Source organism: Ylistrum balloti, unplaced genomic scaffold (assembly GCF_031769215.1).
Source record: "Ylistrum balloti isolate Yb309-2 unplaced genomic scaffold, AGI_CSIRO_Ybal_v1 Utg370198, whole genome shotgun sequence".
Classification (NCBI taxonomy): domain Eukaryota; kingdom Metazoa; phylum Mollusca; class Bivalvia; order Pectinida; family Pectinidae; genus Ylistrum; species Ylistrum balloti.
This window is the reverse complement of record NW_026782174.1, coordinates 108,431-128,307: the sequence shown is the minus strand read 5'-3', so window position 1 is coordinate 128,307 and position 19,877 is coordinate 108,431. Positions and strand designations below refer to the sequence as shown.

The following is a 19,877-nucleotide window of genomic DNA, read 5'->3' as shown; positions in this document are numbered from 1 at the left end:
TTCCTATTTTTTTCTGACAGTATCTCGCCATGGCTACGGTAGAAAATGCAGCTGTAATTTCTGTGTATGTATATTTGTATTTTCTTCTTTACTTTGGTAAGTTTATTGTTTTTTCTGATTGTACATGTTTTTATTTATTTTGTTTCAGTTCCTTCAATTCAACATTTCATTGTGTTGGTGATCTTGTAAGACCCTGTCAAGAGATGCAGACCTCAGTGGCTACATTCATGTTAGATAACCTGAACCGGCCTCAAGGCTGTCCAGAAAATGACCCAACTGTCCATTTTGACTTTCCCTCTGGTGACTCTTCCATACTTGCTAAATGTTCGCTTCAGGCTGCCAAGGAGTTCCGTTTGGCCATAGGATCATTCAGTGAACCAACTCAGAGGCTGTGTATGACTTTCTGGAGTTTTACTGAATGTCATGCAGATCTGAAACTTCCATTGGCCTCTAAATACTTGCTAGGTCGTTCACAGGCTCTATTTAATGACTTCATTTCCAAACATTGTATGGCTATAAATGATGAAGATGGGATGGATATGGCAGAAGGTAAATTCCATGTATCTGATAAGATACATCTTATTTTACCTAAATATTTGGATCTGTTTTCCAGTCTATTGAGGACAGTTATCAATGTTAGCTCTCAAAAGTGTTTCTGGTTACATGAAGCTTATCTGCTTGAAGAGCTTGAGGTCAGCATGCACTGTACGTCTCTGTTGTCCAATTGGCATAATTTTTCCCATAAAATCACATCTTTTAAATAACCAATATACCTATGGTCATGACTTAGAACAAGCAACATTCTGAGATAAAGGCATTGTAAGTTATACTTATTCTGAATAAAGAAAATGTCCAGGGTTATGATATTGGTGGAAGCATTGGGACAGAGCTATAAAAAGCTGTCAACTTCATTTGAAAATTACTTTGTCCCACTTTCAAGATCCCTTGTGAAGATTTTGTGAAACAATTATTTCTGGTACCTGTCCTCATTTCTTTTTATATCTAATCTATTATATCTATTACTTAATGCTTATTTCTATTACCTAACATTAAATTTTGTCTGGTCCATTACTTAATGCTTATTTCTATTACCTAACATTAAATTTTGTCTGGTCCATTACCTAATGCTAGTTTCTGTTACCTAACATTAAATTTTGTCTGGTCCATTACTTAATGCTAATTTCTATTACCTAACATTAAATTTTGTCTGGTCCATTACTTAATGCTAATTTCTGTGACCTAACATAAAATTTTGTCTGGTCCATTACTTAATGCTAATTTCTGTTACCTAACATTAAATTTTGTCTGGTTTATTTAAAGTCTATTACTTAATGCTAATTTCTGTTACTTCTCAAGGCATAACCAACTCCCTGCTTGAAAGATACCTAGATGACTTTGTCATATTTTGCTTTATTATTCTGAAGGAATTCAAATCAAATAAAAAACTGAAAAAGACAGCAGTTAAAGTAAACAACTTTCTGTTCATGTATAAACAGCGGTCCCATCTTACATTCACACTCTTACTTGACTGTAGAAGGTTCAAAATGATGATAGAGGAGAAGTTTAGATAGAGTGAAGTAAGTGTAAATACAACTAACTACGTTGAACTTTGAACCTTTTTTTAATCCCTATTTGATCTAACTTGACCATAGTGCTGACCATACTGCTAATTAACTTCGGTCAATTAGAGTAAACACCATGTTTAAGTAGGGTCAGTAATGGTGAACTATGGTCAACTACATTCAAACTGCAGTCACCGAAGCACCTTTGTAGAATTGTAGAGATGTTTTGAAGAAGATGAAAACTTTTACTAACCAAGGCAAATTAAAAAGTTTTTTGAAGCTCTATCACATTTATGACTATGTAGAACTATGATTTAACTATATCTGACCATATTTAACACCTTTAACAAAAGTCAAGTACAATAATCCTATAGTATAGTTCTCTACATTCTTGACCATGAGATGTGATCACTGCTTAAAGAGTAATGAAAAATATTCAGCACTTACTGCAACTCAAACTATATACCTGTTACTTGTTTGATGAACAGAGGCTGCTCCAGTATGCGAGCAACCATTAATGATTGGACCCTGCAAGGCTGCTTTTCAACAGTTTTTCTATAATTCCACTTCTCAAATGTGTGAACTGTTCATATATGGTGGATGTGATGGAAATGATAACAGATTTGATAACATCACAGAATGCCAAGAGAAGTGTGTTAAAGGTGAGTTAATGCAAACATCATCATTGTTGTGCCTTTTTAATTTTGGGACTGATTAGGGAAAAAAATTGTCCGATAAGTGACCATCTTGGATTTTGACAATAAAAGTTTGTCATTACTATTTTCTAAGATGTACAAGATGGACCTTTTTCAAAGCTAATATGTAGATTCTTGACCATAAGAGAAATTTTCAAATTTCATAAAAACAAGAACAAAAATTGAGAAAAAAGGCCTTGTGTGAGATAGTTTTAAAGAGCGAATTAAGATCAAACAATGGTGGGCACCAAGATCTCTTTAAGATCTCTTGTCTAGTTTTCAGAATCTAGCATATTTTTTTACCTGTGGTTTTGTTTACCATAATGATTGAATATACATGTATAATTTTTTTTTCAGTTATACAAGTCTCGGGGTAAACAACTTTGCAAATAGAGAAATAATTGTTATTCTAGAGGATAAATGTTACTTCTACTTTAAACAGTTACATCATTTGATACATACCTTGAAGTTTCAATATGGGAAAGTCTAAAATAAGAATGTTATTTTACAGATGAAATGTCGGATGGTGAATGTAATTTGTCAAAAGCATCTATTTGTCTATCCACACACCTACTTAAGCTGTTTACCAAGTTGTTCATGCCTTTCTCCCATCAGTCTGTTATATGTAGGTAAGTTGTCTTTTGTATTTTGTTTCCATTGTCTGCATAAAGTTTATAACTATGATATTTGGACCAACAAATTGCCATATTATTTATACTGTGAAGAAAAACTAAACATATGCAGATAGTAAAAAGCTCATTTTCAGCTTTTTCACTGTCTATGGAGCCCTTAACCTATCTTCAACAAGAGGAAATTTGATGCAGATTTTGAAGATGTAAGTATTTGACACTTTATATTATTCCTGACTGAACTAACCAAATGTTTTTCTCTTCGCAGTGGGTATGATGAAGTGAAAGAGTGTGTTAGGGAGTCAATGATGGGCTGCTCTTCTTCTGCCAAGCTACATCATGTTCGTGCCCTAGAATTGTATGAATCTGTGTACCAGTGGGCATGCCCCTTGATTCGTCCAGAGATTCCCAATATACACAGTTGCCTCCCTCATATAGCCAAGTCCAGTCTGCAGTACTTCAGTGTAATTTTAGCAAACACTGGGAGCTACAATATCAATGAAACCTGCAAGTAAGAGCAAAATACAGATCATCATCATCAGACTGTTTGTCACACACAATGTCACCAAACAAGATGTCAGGGTCACAATGTCAAGTTTATGATACATGTATCAAGGTCACAATATCAGGTTTATGATATGAAGGTCACAATGTCAAGGTCATGGTACATGTATCAAGGACACATTGTCAAATTTATGATACATGTATCAAGGCCACAGGTTTATTATATCAAAGTCATTATACCTGTATTAAGGTCACAATATCAGGTTTATGACATCAAGGTCATAATGTCAAGGTCATGATACTTGTATCAAGGTCACAATATCAGGTTTATGATATGAAGGTCACAATGTCAAGGTCATGATACCATAGTCACAATGTTGCCATCACTGCTTCTCAACTAATACTAAAAAGAGTTAGATAGATGGGATAATTATCAATTGTCATCGATATATGGAAAATGCATTTTGGTTTTAGGTGTGATAAAGTAATCATCATTATTCAATATGGAAATCTGCTTCAAGCTTTGTCATTTTTGGTTAGATTTGCCAGCAAATGATAAGCAATATAAGTTTTGATATTTCTTTGTAATTATTGCAGATACATTGTCATATACAATATACATAATTACCTCTCCAAACCTACAAAGGAAACACAATCTTGCTATACTGGTAATTGATGAACCAACACACAATATCTTTCCATCATGCCTAAAAAGACATTTTGCTGTTTTCTTGGTTTACAGCTTAATCGGCCTATACTAAGCATGTTATGAGATCGATTATGAAATAGGTAAATCCATCTCCATGACAGTATGAAACTATTAGAAAGTAAAAACCAATAGAAAGCATGGCCGATGAGATTTGGTAAATTAATGATTTTTATGCTCCCCAAAAGGAGCGCATATAGTCGCTGCATTGTCTGTCTGTCCATCCATTCATCTGTCATAATTTTGTCCAGAGCATAATACAAAAACATTAAGAGGTATCAACATAAAACTTCATGTTGGTTGATCACAGTGAAGAGAAGTGCAGTGCACAAAAACCATCACTTTCTTTTGCATAAATTAGGAGTTATTGCCCTTTGTTATTTTTCATACAATTTTGTTCCAATCAGGGAGCATAACCCGTCTCTGATGGCCCTTGTAAACTGACTGCTAGCATAGTACTTTTTGTATTAAATTTTTCTTGCTGATTTTCATCAGGTTCTTGGGTTAGAAATGTTTCTTGCATTTACACTGATACTGAAATCTTTTGGGAGCTAAATTCTCCAATTTTTCTATTTTTCAGGGAGCTAAGTTATGCACTTTCTGTCGTACATGCCACAACATTAAACTGCTCAGAATCCCAGAAGGATGAGATTGGTGATTTTCTGAGTGACTTAAGGCCGCTCATCGGTGACATGTGCCCTGCCATTACAAACGTTGTCCATTGTAATGGTAACTCCTCGTACCTGGTGGAGGATCCAGGGGAGAAAAACCTGTCATGTTCTACACTACCAGTTTCCTGTGATACCCATGATTGGGTACAGTGTCTTCCCAGCACATGGAATGAGACCACAATTTGTGGGTGAGCAGAAACTGACTTTACCCTAAAATGTAAAAATATAGTTTATCTGAAAGTAAACACCTTGTGAAAAGTCAAACTCCAGACATTATGATACGTTGTAATTCTAAATCAATGAAAGAGGCTTTATTGAAATAGAAAATGTTGTAAATTGATCGGTGATTTGAAATGTATTTAAGAATTTTGCAATAATTTTCAAAATCTTGTAGAGATCAGTTTTATCTAATTAATCCAATTCATCAATTAAATAGTAAGATTATTCCACAAAATTGAAGAAAACAGTCTTTTTTTCAAATAATAGATTGGTATATTTTCAAATATTGTGGAGGGGAAAAAACAGGACCATTAAGGAGGGTCAAAATCATACATAATGATGTATTATATCTTTTAACAGGTTACATTGATTTTTTTTATTTATCTGACTGCAATTCACAATGATGTACATTCATCTTATCTGGTAACAAACCCACAGGGCCAACACATTACAGGACATGTCCAGAAAGTTAACACATTTTGTCTAACTCAAAGTCTAGGATTGGGGTTATTACAGGACTAGTCCAGAAGGTTGACATATTACTTCTAACTCAAAGTCAGGGGGTGGGGATTATTACAGGACTAGTCCAGAAGGTTGACATATTACTTCTAACTCAAAGTCAGGGGGTGGGGATTATTACAGGACTAGTCCAGAAGGTTAACACATTACTTCTAACTCAAAGTCTGGGGGTGGGGATTATTACAGGACTAGTCCAGAAGGTTAACACATTACTTCTAACTCAAAGTCTGGGGGTGGGGATTATTACAGGACTAGTCCAGAACGTTAACACATTACTTCTAACTCAAAGTCAGGGGGTGGGGATTATTACAGGACTAGTCCAGAAGGTTAACACATTACTTCTAACTCAAAGTCAGAGGGTGGGGATTACTACAGGACTAGTCCAGAAGGCCAATATATCACTTCTAACTCAAAGTCAGGGGGTGGGGATTATTTCAAGACAAGTTCAGAAGGTTAACATATTACTTCTAACTCAAAGTCTAGGATTGGGCTTATTACAGGACAAATTCAGAAGGTTAACACATTACTTCTAACTCAAAGTCAGGGGGTGGGGATTATTACAGGACTAGTCCAGAAGGCCAATATATTACTTCTAACTCAAAGTCAGGGGGTGGGGATTATTACAGGACAAGTTCAGAAGGTTAACACATTACTTCTAACTCAAAGTCAGGGGGTGGGGATTATTTCAAGACAAGTTCAGAAGGTTAACATATTACTTCTAACTCAAAGTCAGGGGGTGGGGATTATTACAGGACAAGTTCAGAAGGTTAACACATTACTTCTAACTCAAAGTCAGGGGGTGGGGATTATTTCAAGACAAGTTCAGAAGGTTAACATATTACTTCTAACTCAAAGTCAGGGGGTGGGGATTATTACAGGACAAGTTCAGAAGGTTAACACATTACTTCTAACTCAAAGTCAGGGGGTGGGGATTATTTCAAGACAAGTTCAGAAGGTTAACATATTACTTCTAACTCAAAGTCAGGGGGTGGGGATTATTACAGGACAAGTTCAGAAGGTTAACACATTACTTCTAACTCAAAGTCAGGGGGTGGGGATTATTACAGGACTAGTCCAGAAGGTTAACACATTACTTCTAACTCAAAATCAGGGGGTGGGGATTATTTAAAGACAAGTTCAGAAGGTTAACACATTACTTCTAACTCAAAGTCAGGGGGTGGGGATTATTACAGGACAAGTTCAGAAGGTTAGTTACTAACTCAAAGTCTAGATTGGGTTAACACATTATTACATTACAGGACAAGTCCAGAAGGTTAACATATTACTTCTAACTCAAAGTCTAGGATTGGGCTTATTACACATTAACACATTACTTCTAACTCAAAGTCTGGGATTGGGCAAATTCAGAAGGTTAACACATTACTTCTACTCAAAGTCTAGGATTGGGCTTATTACAACACATTAACATATTACTTCTAACTCAAAGTCTAGGATTGGGCTTATTACAGGACAAGTCAAGAAGGTTAACACATTACTTCTAACTCAAAGTCTAGGATTGGGCTTATTACAGGACAAGTCCAGAAGGTTAACATATTACTTCTAACTCAAAGTCTAGGATTGGGCTTATTACAGGACAAGTCAAGAAGGTTAACACATTACTTCTAACTCAAAGTCAGGGGGTGGGGATTATTACAGGACAAATTCAGAAGGTTAACACATTACTTCTAACTCAAAGTCTAGGATTGGGCTTATTACAGGACAAGTCCAGAAGGTTAACATATTACTTCTAACTCAAAGTCTAGGATTGGGCTTATTACAGGACAAGTCAAGAAGGTTAACACATTACTTCTAACTCAAAGTCTAGGATTGGGCTTATTACAGGACAAGTCAAGAAGGTTAACACATTACTTCTAACTCAAAGTGAAGGATTTAACTTTTATTCAGAGCAATAAGCCCTAATGGCCAACACATTCACTTTTTTTTTCGCTTATTCATGGATTGAACTATGTACATAAGAAAAGCTCAAACGACCAACACATTCCATTTTATTCAAAGTTTGTCTTATTACAGGACAATAATATATATAGCTTTGGTTTGAATTTTTAAGTAATGGCATACATGTAAGTGGGCTTATCACTGGGGAAAGTTTTTTCTTGTGAGATTACTATGATAATAATGTACAAATGTTATGCTAAGAAATTCAAAAACACATTTTTATTAGGTGTTGCATTTTGGTTTAGAGTCAACCAATAATGTTTTATACAAAAACACTCAAGCATGACTGAAGTTTACGATTTATTGATGATTGTAAACATGTTGTTATATGTACATGGAAAACATTATTTTTTTGGCGCAAACAGGGGCAACTCACTCATAAGCACCTAATAAAATAAGATAACAAGCTTGACTCTGTGACATCAGAGAAGTACAGTGAAGAAGGCAATCGGCTAGACTCCATATAAGAGAAGTACTTGACTCTGAAGAGACTCGGCTCAAAGAGAAGTGACTTGACTCTGACTTACTAGGTATATGGAGTAGCTGCCTTCAAACACGGGACAAACTTGACTTCTAGGGTAACCAATGAGGAGACCCTTGGAGAAGCTTGACTTAACTTCTAAAGCATAACTAAGAATATGTAGTGATCACCTAATAAAACTGAACTAACGAGCTTGACTCTGTGACATCAGAGAAGCACAATGAAGAAGGCAATCGGCTAGACTCCATATAGGAGAAGTGCTTGACTCTGAAGAGACTCTGCTCAAAGAGAAGTGACTTGACTCTGACTTACTAAGTATACGGAGTAGCTGCCTTCAAAAACTAAGTTAACGAGCTTGACCCTGTGACATCAGAGAAGCACAGTGAAGAAGGCAATCGGCTAGACTCCATATAAGAGAAGTACTTGACTCTGAAGAGACTCAGCTCAAAGAGAATTGACTTGACTCTGTGACTGCGTATACGGAGTAGCTGCCATCAAACACGAGACAAACTTGACTGCTAAGGTAACCAATGAAAAGACCCTTGACTCTGTAATGATTCAGAGAAGTGACTTGACTCACATAAGGTCCTTGGAGAAGCTTGACTAAACTTCTAAAGATATTAAGTATATGAAGTGATTGAGGGAAAAAATTCCCCAAGAATTTATAAGCCAAAAATGAGCGAGTAATTCAGTGTTATGAGCGAGTGCCCCCACCAATAATGTATAGATTTTGGGAGATAAAAGACTTTCCTGTAAATCAATATACAACAATGTGAGTAATCTTACATAGAACTGATGTTTAATTGTCGCTCTAATTTGTCTGTCTTCAGAGCAACACAGATGGCCACATGTATATCAAATTTTATCCGCGGATGTCACGACTCGGATATCGCAGTTGTGTATGAGGAATTCACAGCCTTTCTCAGTCAAACCTTTACATTAGGTATTGTCAAACCATGTGATGTTGGTGTCATCTGGCCATCAACATTTGACCCAGAGAGGGGAGCTGGAAACTGCACACAACAGTTTAAGGAAGATCTGGAGGAGAAGTATTTGTTATCACTAAATCTAGACCGCAGTATTCTATGTTCTTTGTTTACTGACTTGATGGAGTGTATGGATGAAGTGTCCTCTACTCAACCTCTTGTCTCACAACGACTTGCACAAGTCCTTGGAAGCAAACTGAACTCCCAACTATCAGAATTGTGTCAAGCTGGTAAGATCTCTAAACAGTCAATCATGACAGTCACCATGAGACTGGCAGGGGCACTCATGTGACTCTTAACACATCTTGTATTTTATAGGCCAAAAAATGGCCGAAACATAGGTCATCAAGTCATCAATATTGTCATGCCATCATAATTTGTTTGGTGATTAAAACTCTTAAACATGTCAAGATTTGTTCAAGCATGGTGGAGTAGTTGCATTATGTTGCTGACAAGAATGCCCTCAAGAACAATCTAGATGGACCTTTTTGGTGTTACTGACTTTTAGAGAAGTGGACTATTGACAACATAGAGGGCCAGGGAGATGAGACTCTGATAATCAACTAAAACGTTGCTTGGAAATGCTTCATCCTTCATACTTCTGAGTGGAATTCTTGCAAAATTGATTTTAAAATATCATTTAGGAGAGAGCAATTATTTCTTGAAAAATGGGACCAGAAGTTTGGGTCATTAGACTTGTAAAACTTTTTACTGATATTTAAGCCTGCTTTTTGTCTTGTTTTATATTATAGCTGAGGTCAGTCCATGTGAAGTGGGAGACCCTCTAAAGGATGAGAATGGGGATGAATACTTCTGTGGACGAGGTTCCTCTGGATTCTGTCCAGAAGGATCTCATTGTGTTATCTCTCCAACTGACAGTTATGCTGTTTGTTGTGCTAAAGGTGAGGACTTGTACAGATTATAATGGAGATGGTCTTCAAATTTTTCCTAGCTGTACTATGACTTGATAATAATTCGTAGATATGCCATAAAATTTTATTGATGATAAATAATGTGTCTGTATACAGATATTGACACACTCTATCTGGTATATATTCTCACATTCAGGTCAAGGTCACTGTACTTGATGTCTTAGATGAAAAAATTGAAAAACTGATAAGATTAAAAATATAGCTTATGTTTTATAATAGGAAAATACCTATTTATAATGAGAAACACATCTTCATCCTAAGTTACTTCTTTGATGGGTATATAATATGGCTGAATAAATTAATACAATGTTTTATAATTTGCTCAATTGTGTGGAAAGAATTTTCAAGTAAAAGTGTAATTAATGATATTAAAATATTGATGTGTTGAGTTAGACGTAAATAAAATTTTACATTCATGAAAAGCAGGTTTAGATATAACTTGTTTATTTTTCACTTCTCATTTCAGGGAAAAACTCCACAGAGAAAGGTAAGGCACTGTTGTAAACATTTATTGATAACTTATTAGAAACATTGATTAAGTTGATCATCATTACACATTAATGATTTACTGTCTCATCACTATCAAAGCTCTTAAAGATCTTGTTGAACATGTTATGCCTAATTTAACAGATTATATATAGACTTAATGCTTTACAACAAAAATAGTACAAATCAATTTCAATTTGTCTTCTGTCATGTCCCCCAAAAGAGAGCCAGGGCATGTTAGGGGACATAGGGATGTTACTTTAAAATCCTTAACCAGAAATTTATTTAAAGATATATTGTAATCATATTTTGAATGTGGATTTACTGGGGCTGGGCACTTAGTTTGGAGCTAAGGCTGGAGGGTTTCCTGGGCACTTAGTTTGGAGCGAGGGCTGTAGAGTTTCCTTGGCACTTAGTTTGGAGCTAAGGCTGGAGGGTTTCCTGGGCACTTAGTTTGGAGCGAGGGCTGTAGAGTTTCCTTGGCACTTAGTTTGGAGCTAAGGCTGGAGGGTTTCCTGGGCACTTAGTTTGGAGCGAGGGCTGTAGAGTTTCCTTGGCACTTAGTTTGGAGCTAAGGCTGGAGGGTTTCCTGGGCACTTAGTTTGGAGCTAGGGCTGTAGAGTTTCCTTGGCACTTAGTTTGGAGCTAAGGCTGGAGGGTTTCCTGGGCACTTAGTGTGGAGCTAGGGCTGGAGGGTTTCATGAAGCCCAAACTGCTTGAAGAGTTTACCTTCTTGTTAAAAAATTTCACATTTCCTGAATTAACACAGTGTGAACCATCTTTGTTCAGAGTTATCTAAGGTTGAATAAAATTATTATGTTAAATTTAGGGACATTTTGACTTTGAAATGGTACAATTTCTTAAGGATTGCATAAATCGAGGTGTACTTGTTCAGATATATCACTTAAAGTGTAAAATTATTTAAGATAATGTTGATTTAAAGGGAAGGGACCAGGGAGAGAAATTCTGGATATTGGTGGATGTTCCGTGATGTTGATTTAAAGGGAAGGGACCAGGGAGAGAAATTCTGGATATTGGTGGATGTTCTGTTGTCAGAGGAACTGCAAATACTTGTTTCATGATCATATATCATATAGTTGATTTATATGTAACCTCTCTGGTTTGAGAGGTGGGGCTAAATATTAGAAAATGATACATCTTCTGCTTTAAAATCCTATTTCTATTATGTTGGGTCAACAAAATATTTAAAATCATATTTTTCAGCCAAGTTACAAGTCTCGGTAGTCTTGAACTTTCATTGTTACATGGAATCTATGTCCAGTTTTATCTACAGAGCACTTCTGAGTACATAATTATATATTTCTAGTTCATATTCTTCAATGGCAAATGACCTCATAATCCCTTTTCTGACCATGTAATCAATTCATGGGCTTGTGATTAATTTATGACCTCATAGTCACTTTCCTCACCTTGACCTTGTAAATGCTTTATGACCTCATCTGACTCTTCTCATATACCAATAACAAATTGTACTCCATTAAACCTATCATCGGTGAATGGTCGCCATGCTATAGAGACAACCACCGAGAGGAAGTTGGCCTTGCCCATCTTCAGATGGGTCATACATACCTTTCACATTCATATATGATGAAAGACGAAGATAATCCTCAGTGCATAGGATGTGATGAGCCATTCACCATTAAACATTTGTTGTTGGACTGCAGTGACCTTCTGTCTACTCAAGAATGTTTTATCATAACATTACATGTCTCAAATCCCTTTTTGAAACTGTTGAGATTTGTAAAATTCTACATTACCTGAAAGATGTTGATCTGTATAATAGACTATGACATATCATTTATATCTTTTATGTTAACATATCCATTTAAGATTTTTAGCACTTGTCTTTTACCTTTTGGTTTGTTTAATGTTATTTCTTTTTGGATCGCTGTGTGTTTTACCGTTTGATGGCCCTAATGACCTTTTATGTGTTAATGAGCCGTCCAGAATGTAATAATGATAATAATAATTCTGACCTTGTAATCATTTTATGACCTTGTAATCATTTTATGACCTTGTAATCATTTTATGACTATGACTTGTAATCCATTTATGACCTTGTAATCACCTCCATGACCTTGTAATCACTTTTGTTTTAGTGACATTTGCTGTAACATTTTTCTTTTGCAGACTGTGGTTCAGCCCCAGCAGATCTTGTGTTCCTTGTTGACGAGTCCAGTAGTATAGGCAGTAGCAATTTCCAGATCCAGAAACAGTTTGTCATAGATCTTCTTCACAATTCTGTCATAGCAACAAATATTGAAACGGGCATAATGCGGGTTGCCTTGGTAACATTTTCTAGAAATCCTACCAAACGATTTGGATTGAATACATATAACACTACAGCTGATATGTCTGCCCTCATCAATAGCATTCCCTATGACAAATCTGGGACCGAGATAGAAAAGGGTCTGAGATATGTGCGAGAAGTCACCCTTTCTGCTGCAGAAGGAGCTCGCTCGGAGGCTCCCAAAATTGTCATACTACTAACAGATGGCTCTTCCTCTGATAATTCGGAAACTGAAGCCAATCTTCTGCGTGATATGGATGTTACCTTGCTTGTCATTGGCATTGGAAATGTTGACATGGATCAGTTGAAAGCTATTGCAGCCAACGATAAGTTCTTGTTTACAGTTGCCGATTTCTCAGAACTAAGTGGAATTGCTGAACAATTTGTGGCGTCCATTCCTTGTCCAGAAGGTTGGTAAAAGCTCAGCATTACTAGGAGTTGAAAGTACAGGTCACCTTTCCACCCTTGGCTAGTGGGAAGTTCACTTTACTCTAAAAGTAGAGTGTCAGGCTGGAGACTGAAGGGTTGCTAGATCAAGTCCTAGCAGTGACACTTTCATTTCCAGAATTTTAATGCGATCATTGCTAATGACCTAACCCAAACTACAATTCAATGCTATTACTTCTTCCTATCTATATGTAGATTGCTGTTTCCTGTCACAACTTCTTTTACAAGTTTAGTTTAACATATTTTTGACCTATTCGACCGTAGAAATGTGATTTTCAGATTTCTTTAAGTAAATCTCTCAGACCCACAATGAAGGATAGAGTAATTACAGTTATTAGAAATTCTTAATGAATGTATTGTATCTGATGAAAATTGATGGTTTACCTGGGACATGTCTAATTACTATTTCTGGGACCTCACTAAATTGCTTCAGGTCACATTTTGAATCATTTTTCAAATCATTATTAATTACTTTACACAATGTAATTCTAAGGTTAAAGGTTGAAATTATTTTTTTATAAATTCAGGGATATAATTATTACGTTCTTTAAACAGAATATCTTGTGACATTGATCTTGTGGAAATGTGTAATTTGGCATCTGACATCAGCTACCAAAAGGTCAAATGCGGAGGTCGAAGTTTAAAAAACACTACATTTGACCTTTATTTTGGATGTTTCGTTGAAGGATGGTATCTTTGAATATTCTACATAAGTGAATATATTGGTATATATTTCTTACTGAAATTTATCAAGGTATGTCTAGCTCCTTGTAGTCATGGTTACCATGATAGAAACCAGAGTTAGGTCAATAACTGTTCTTCCATTTTAGGACTTAATATATATGATAAAATCTTGATTAGAAACTGCCGTTTTTGTTGTAATTTCCATATTAAACTACTCATATTTCATTTGACAATATAGTATTTGTCAGGGACTTACTTAATGTCTTTCATTACAGAGCCACTCACCTGTCATCTGTCTGAAGCTGTACATTGTTACAATGGCCAGGCCAGGTCCCTTCTGTCAGGACTCTACCCTGTCAGGGCAAGGTCTACAGTCTGCAGGTAACAGCGTTTTTTTCTGTTTTGCAGTGCTGAGTTATCAAAATGATATGAAATCATAATGAATCCTTAGAACTGGACGGGGTTGATCATCAGCGACCAGTTAGCTCAGTAGGTAGAACATCTTTTTAGAGATTGGAAGGTCCCAGGTTCGAACCTTGGTCTGGCCACACATTTTTTGCTCCTGTTACATGACTATGAATTTTGAGAAAGTTATTATTTTCATTTAGTAACTTGATAATAATGGGTCTAAGTGTTTCAGTAACATGACACTGGTAGAAAAATTCAGCTTTTGTAAGTGGTCATGTAGTCATTGATAATCGTTGTTTTTGGTTTCTCTTTAATATAAATACTTAATGTAATATATATCATTGATGTGATATCATCAAAATTACTTTGTTTCCAACAGCACCACACAACGGTATGCTGACTGTGTGACTAATATGACAGTCACCTGCTCATCTGAGAAGCACCAGAAGTTCCTACAGGTGTCTGACTGGACACAGAAACTAGTCAGTGCTCAGGGCATTTGTAAGCAACCAGAAGATATCACTCCAAAGTATTGTCACCCAGAGGAAGCAGCTCCTTGTCTAGCTACCATGTCTAAAGTGATCGCCCGCTACCAACACACACCTACACGCACAGCTATCTGCTCGTAAGTTAGTTTTTACACACATTCAAGAACAGCCATCTACATGTACCTAAAATTTTCACTCTCCTTCTCAAACAGCTATCTGCTTGTAAGATTCACTATAGTTTTTCACACACCTACTCAACAGCCATCTGCTTGTAAGTTTCACTATAGTTTTTCACACACCTAACTCAACAGCTATCTGCTTGTAAGTTTCACTATAGTTTTTCACACACCTACTCAACAGCCATCTGCTTGTAAGATTCACTATAGTTTTTCACACACCTACTCAACAGCCATCTGCTTGTAAGATTCACTATAGTTTTTCACACACCTACTCAACAGCTATCTGCTTGTAAGTTTCACTATAGTTTTTCACACACCTACTCAACAGCCATCTGCTTGTAAGATTTACTATAGTTTTTCACACACCTAACTCAACAGCTATCTGCTTGTAAGTTTCACTATAGTTTTTCACACACCTACTCAACAGCCATCTGCTTGTAAGTTTCACTATAGTTTTTCACACACCTACTCAACAGCCATCTGCTTGTAAGTTTCACTATAGTTTTTCACACACCTACTCAACAGCCATCTGCTTGTAAGATTCACTATAGTTTTTCACACACCTACTCAACAGCCATCTGCTTGAAAGTTTCACTATAGTTTTTCACACACCTACTCAACAGCCATCTGCTTGTAAGATTCACTATAGTTTTTCACACACCTACTCAACAGCCATCTGCTTGTAAGATTCACTATAGTTTTTTCACACACCTACTCAACAGCCATCTGCTTGTAAGATTCACTATAGTTTTTCACACACCTACTCAACAGCCATCTGCTTGTAAGTTTCACTATAGTTTTTCACACACCTACTCAACAGCCATCTGCTTGTAAGATTCACTATAGTTTTTCACACACCTACTCAACAGCCATCTGCTTGTAAGATTCACTATAGTTTTTCACACACCTACTCAACAGCCATCTGCTTGTAAGTTTCACTATAGTTTTTCACACACCTACTCAACAGCCATCTGCTTGTAAGTTTCACTATAGTTTTTCACACACCTACTCAACAGCCATCTGCTTGTAAGATTCACTATAGTTTTTCACACACCTACTCAACAGCCATCTGCTTGTAAGATTCACTATAGTTTTTCACACACCTACTCAACAGCCATCTGCTTGTAAGATTCACTATAGTTTTTCACACACCTACTCAACAGCCATCTGCTTGTAAGATTCACTATAGTTTTTCACACACCTACTCAACAGCCATCTGCTTGTAAGATTCACTATAGTTTTTCACACACCTACTCAACAGCCATCTGCTTGTAAGATTCACTATAGTTTTTCACACACCTACTCAACAGCCATCTGCTTGTAAGTTTCACTATAGTTTTTCACACACCTACTCAACAGCCATCTGCTTGTAAGTTTCACTATAGTTTTTCACACACCTACTCAACAGCCATCTGCTTGTAAGATTCACTATAGTTTTTCACACACCTACTCAACAGCCATCTGCTTGTAAGATTCACTATAGTTTTTCACACACCTACTCAACAGCCATCTGCTTGTAAGATTCACTATAGTTTTTCACACACCTACTCAACAGCCATCTGCTTGTAAGATTCACTATAGTTTTTCACACACCTACTCAACAGCCATCTGCTTGTAAGATTCACTATAGTTTTTCACACACCTACTCAACAGCCATCTGCTTGTAAGATTCACTATAGTTTTTCACACACCTACTCAACAGCCATCTGCTTGTAAGATTCACTATAGTTTTTCACACACCTACTCAACAGCCATCTGCTTGTAAGATTCACTATAGTTTTTCACACACCTACTCAACAGCCATCTGCTTGTAAGATTCACTATAGTTTTTCACACACCTACTCAACAGCCATCTGCTTGTAAGATTCACTATAGTTTTTCACACACCTACTCAACAGCCATCTGCTTGTAAGATTCACTATAGTTTTTCACACACCTACTCAACAGCCATCTGCTTGTAAGTTAATTATGTATTGATAACATATAACCTGCTTATTGAAAAATATACGGTTTTCTGTAGGTTAATGGGAATTTAATTTAAGAGGTCACATACATTTAAATGACTGATATTCAAAGCAAAATATACTGGACTACTTTCCTGTAGGCATGTTTGAATATGCCCTCCTAAAATTCATGGATCATATACCTATATTTACGTCCTTATGTCCATTTATTTGTCCATTGTAGCTTAGTTGAAGGTCAAGGTCATGTATTTAAGGTCTGAAACCTGAGGTTAAACTTCACTCAGTTATATTGAAGGCATCCCTTCACAGAGTCCATCTGAGACCTTATACACATACTTTTAGCATACTGGTTCAGATTCAGATTAAATTCACTCCATCTGTCCTTTACAAATAAACTTTGGCAATTCAATTAGTGTTTGTGTTTTGTTGGTTGTTTTGTTCACAAGTTTTCCACTTTGTGAACTTCACTTTTGTTTTGTTACAAGTAAATTTTGCAGATAGGTGGTTGATATGTAAACCGTTTTATTTCATTTATAATCTTACGGTAAACCTTCAGTCAGTTCAAACAAATGTAAATAAATATTGTTGAACTTGTTCAAAAATAAATTCGAGTTTGAAATCTCTAAGTCGACATTGCCCAAAGTCACGACAAAGTGTTTAAAAGGGTCCTAGCAAGGCAGGAAACTATCATTTATTAATGGCATTTGGTCTTGTGATATATTTGAACAAATCAAATTGTTAGAGAGACAAGACTGGAAAGTGTTCTACTAGACAGAATAATTATTAAATTTTCAAGATTGTTATTTGGTATGTTTGTTCTCATACTGTGTTTTTTTTTAACAAAACTGTTAACATAGAAATATTTGCTGTTTTGATTGTCTTATGGAAAGATGATGCTTATGACTCACTAGTATCTGCAAGTAAAATCATACCCTTTGTTGTAGACAAATTCTGACAACAGAAATGTGTGTATTGAAGAGTATAAAGGACTGTGATGAGGGAAAGCGTAGCAGTGTTTTACAGGCCTATCAGGACATGACCACACTTGCCCATCTTGCTTGTATGGCTCCACAGATCCCCAAACCAATGCCACCAGACTGCAAACAGGAAGGACATATGTGTAATGACATTGAAGCACTCAACTGTCTTGTGTCAGCACATACCAGCCTCGTAGCTGCCAAAAGAAACAGAGAAACTGCCTGCAAGTAAGATCAACCATGGTATTTAGGAAGCACTGAAATAAAATGGATGGGAGACATCATGTTTAACCAGTAAAATGCAGGGATGAATTAAGGGCAACCAAGTTTTATAATTTGCATAAATGCACTTAAACTTAACTTCATTGTTACTGAAGTCAGATGTGTTGGTTTCAATAAGCAAGTGAACTTTACTCACGATAGTTTGCCAGTTGCTAGCTGGGATGGAGAACTTTCCAGTTTAGATAATTGAACCACTCAAGGTTAAAATGTGTGGAAAATTTTTTGTAGATTTGCCTGAATTTGGCATGCGACATGTTAGTATGATTTGTATGATACCTTAAACCATATATATTGGAAGTAGATAAGATAAAATTACATAGTAGAAAACCTGTACAGGATTTCTTACCAACTGCTTGGCAGCAACACAGATGAAAAAAGAAGTGAAGTATTCAAATTAATAAAGTGTTAAAATGTTTAAACGGTGACAAAGATGAAAGTTAGTTACAACATATTATTACAGGTAGGGTTAACTTAAACTTTAAACACATGAAAAAGAATCGTACTTATTTCTTCCCCCGTCCAAATATGATTCCGAAAATATAGCAATATTTCACATTTACACTATATGTGCACCTATTTGTGTATGTGAATTACCTTTATGTAATTTTGTGCCAGTCATGACTGACTTTATAACATAAGTATCTAATATCTTGATTAACTCCAGACTATTACAAAACAACAAATCCAATTGTACATAAAAAGACTGAGAAAATCATAAGTGATGTCGATCAGTTTCCTTGACAATGAGGACTTTCACGGCATCACAGATGTGGGATACTATATACACTTTTACCATCTAATACAAGTGTCCAGGAGATGTTATTCATATTAGGATGGACTTTGACATCTAATGCTGATTTCATTGAAATTTTATGAATTACAAAAAGAACGTGGCCACACTGTTTCAAATACATTGAGACTAACTTGAGTCACACATTGTAACTGAATCATTCGGACATTCACTAGGATTATAATGTTGTTAATTTCACTTGATGGTGACACTCTATAATTTGTTCAAAATTGACTTGTTTCAGAGATAATTGATAACTGTGACATACTTGTAAAGCCCAACCTGTACATGCAGACAATTTTGTTTGCTGTAAATCAACTTTTTGTTGCATATTATTTCCTTTCGTGAATTCACCATTCGAACAAAGTTTGTTAAAGGTAGTTAATTTGCATATAAAAAGTGTTTGTAAGGAACTAGTATTTTTACTGTGTAATTTGAATACAACCAAACCACTGAAGTTGTAGATTGATAAAATGTTTTTTCATTGAAAACCATTCATGAATTGGTAATCATGTTATATAAAGTGTTAAATATGTACATGAGTGACAATCTATTGGTCATTGCAGTTCTCTTGTGGTTGCCAAGAATTGTGTAAAACGTCAGATTGCGGGCTGTGAAGCAGGTGAGAAGGCAACCATCCACAGGATGTACGAAAAACTGGTGGGTCGTCGCGGCCACATGTGTCCAGAGATATATTGCGAACGATGTGCAGCTCTTCAATGCGTTGAGGATTTAACTGCTATGCTAAGGAAAGGAGGGAAAGAAATGTGCAAGTATGTTGTTATTTAAAGGGATGGTGTTTAGACTGACTGATACTATTTATAGAAAATCATCGTCCAGTCATGTGTCATTGCTATGTTTACAAACTCAGGTGGGATTATTGGAAAAAAAACTCAATGTATTGTATAAGAATACCTCAGTTTAATTTTTGTTTCTTAGTTATAGATATCACACCTGCTTACAGAAATTTGTCAAACAACAATGTTAATTTGCATATGAGC

At 36.0% G+C, this 19,877-nt stretch overlaps 1 protein-coding gene across 1 annotated transcript in view; it reads left to right on the top strand.

Moving 5' to 3' along the window:
• Positions 1-203: 203 nt before the first annotated feature.
• The window catches only part of LOC132551440 (uncharacterized), a 47,037-nt gene continuing 27,363 nt past the window's right edge, over positions 204-19,877 (top strand). The window contains exons 1-13 of the mRNA XM_060215578.1: positions 204-549; positions 2,051-2,224; positions 2,769-2,886; positions 3,155-3,397; positions 4,677-4,955; positions 8,773-9,158; positions 9,681-9,830; positions 10,327-10,347; positions 12,498-13,067; positions 14,064-14,169; positions 14,576-14,821; positions 17,772-18,032; positions 19,443-19,649. Of these exons, the coding sequence (XP_060071561.1) occupies positions 204-549; positions 2,051-2,224; positions 2,769-2,886; positions 3,155-3,397; positions 4,677-4,955; positions 8,773-9,158; positions 9,681-9,830; positions 10,327-10,347; positions 12,498-13,067; positions 14,064-14,169; positions 14,576-14,821; positions 17,772-18,032; positions 19,443-19,649 (3,107 nt within the window). The remainder of the gene's footprint in view (positions 550-2,050; positions 2,225-2,768; positions 2,887-3,154; positions 3,398-4,676; positions 4,956-8,772; positions 9,159-9,680; positions 9,831-10,326; positions 10,348-12,497; positions 13,068-14,063; positions 14,170-14,575; positions 14,822-17,771; positions 18,033-19,442; positions 19,650-19,877) is intronic.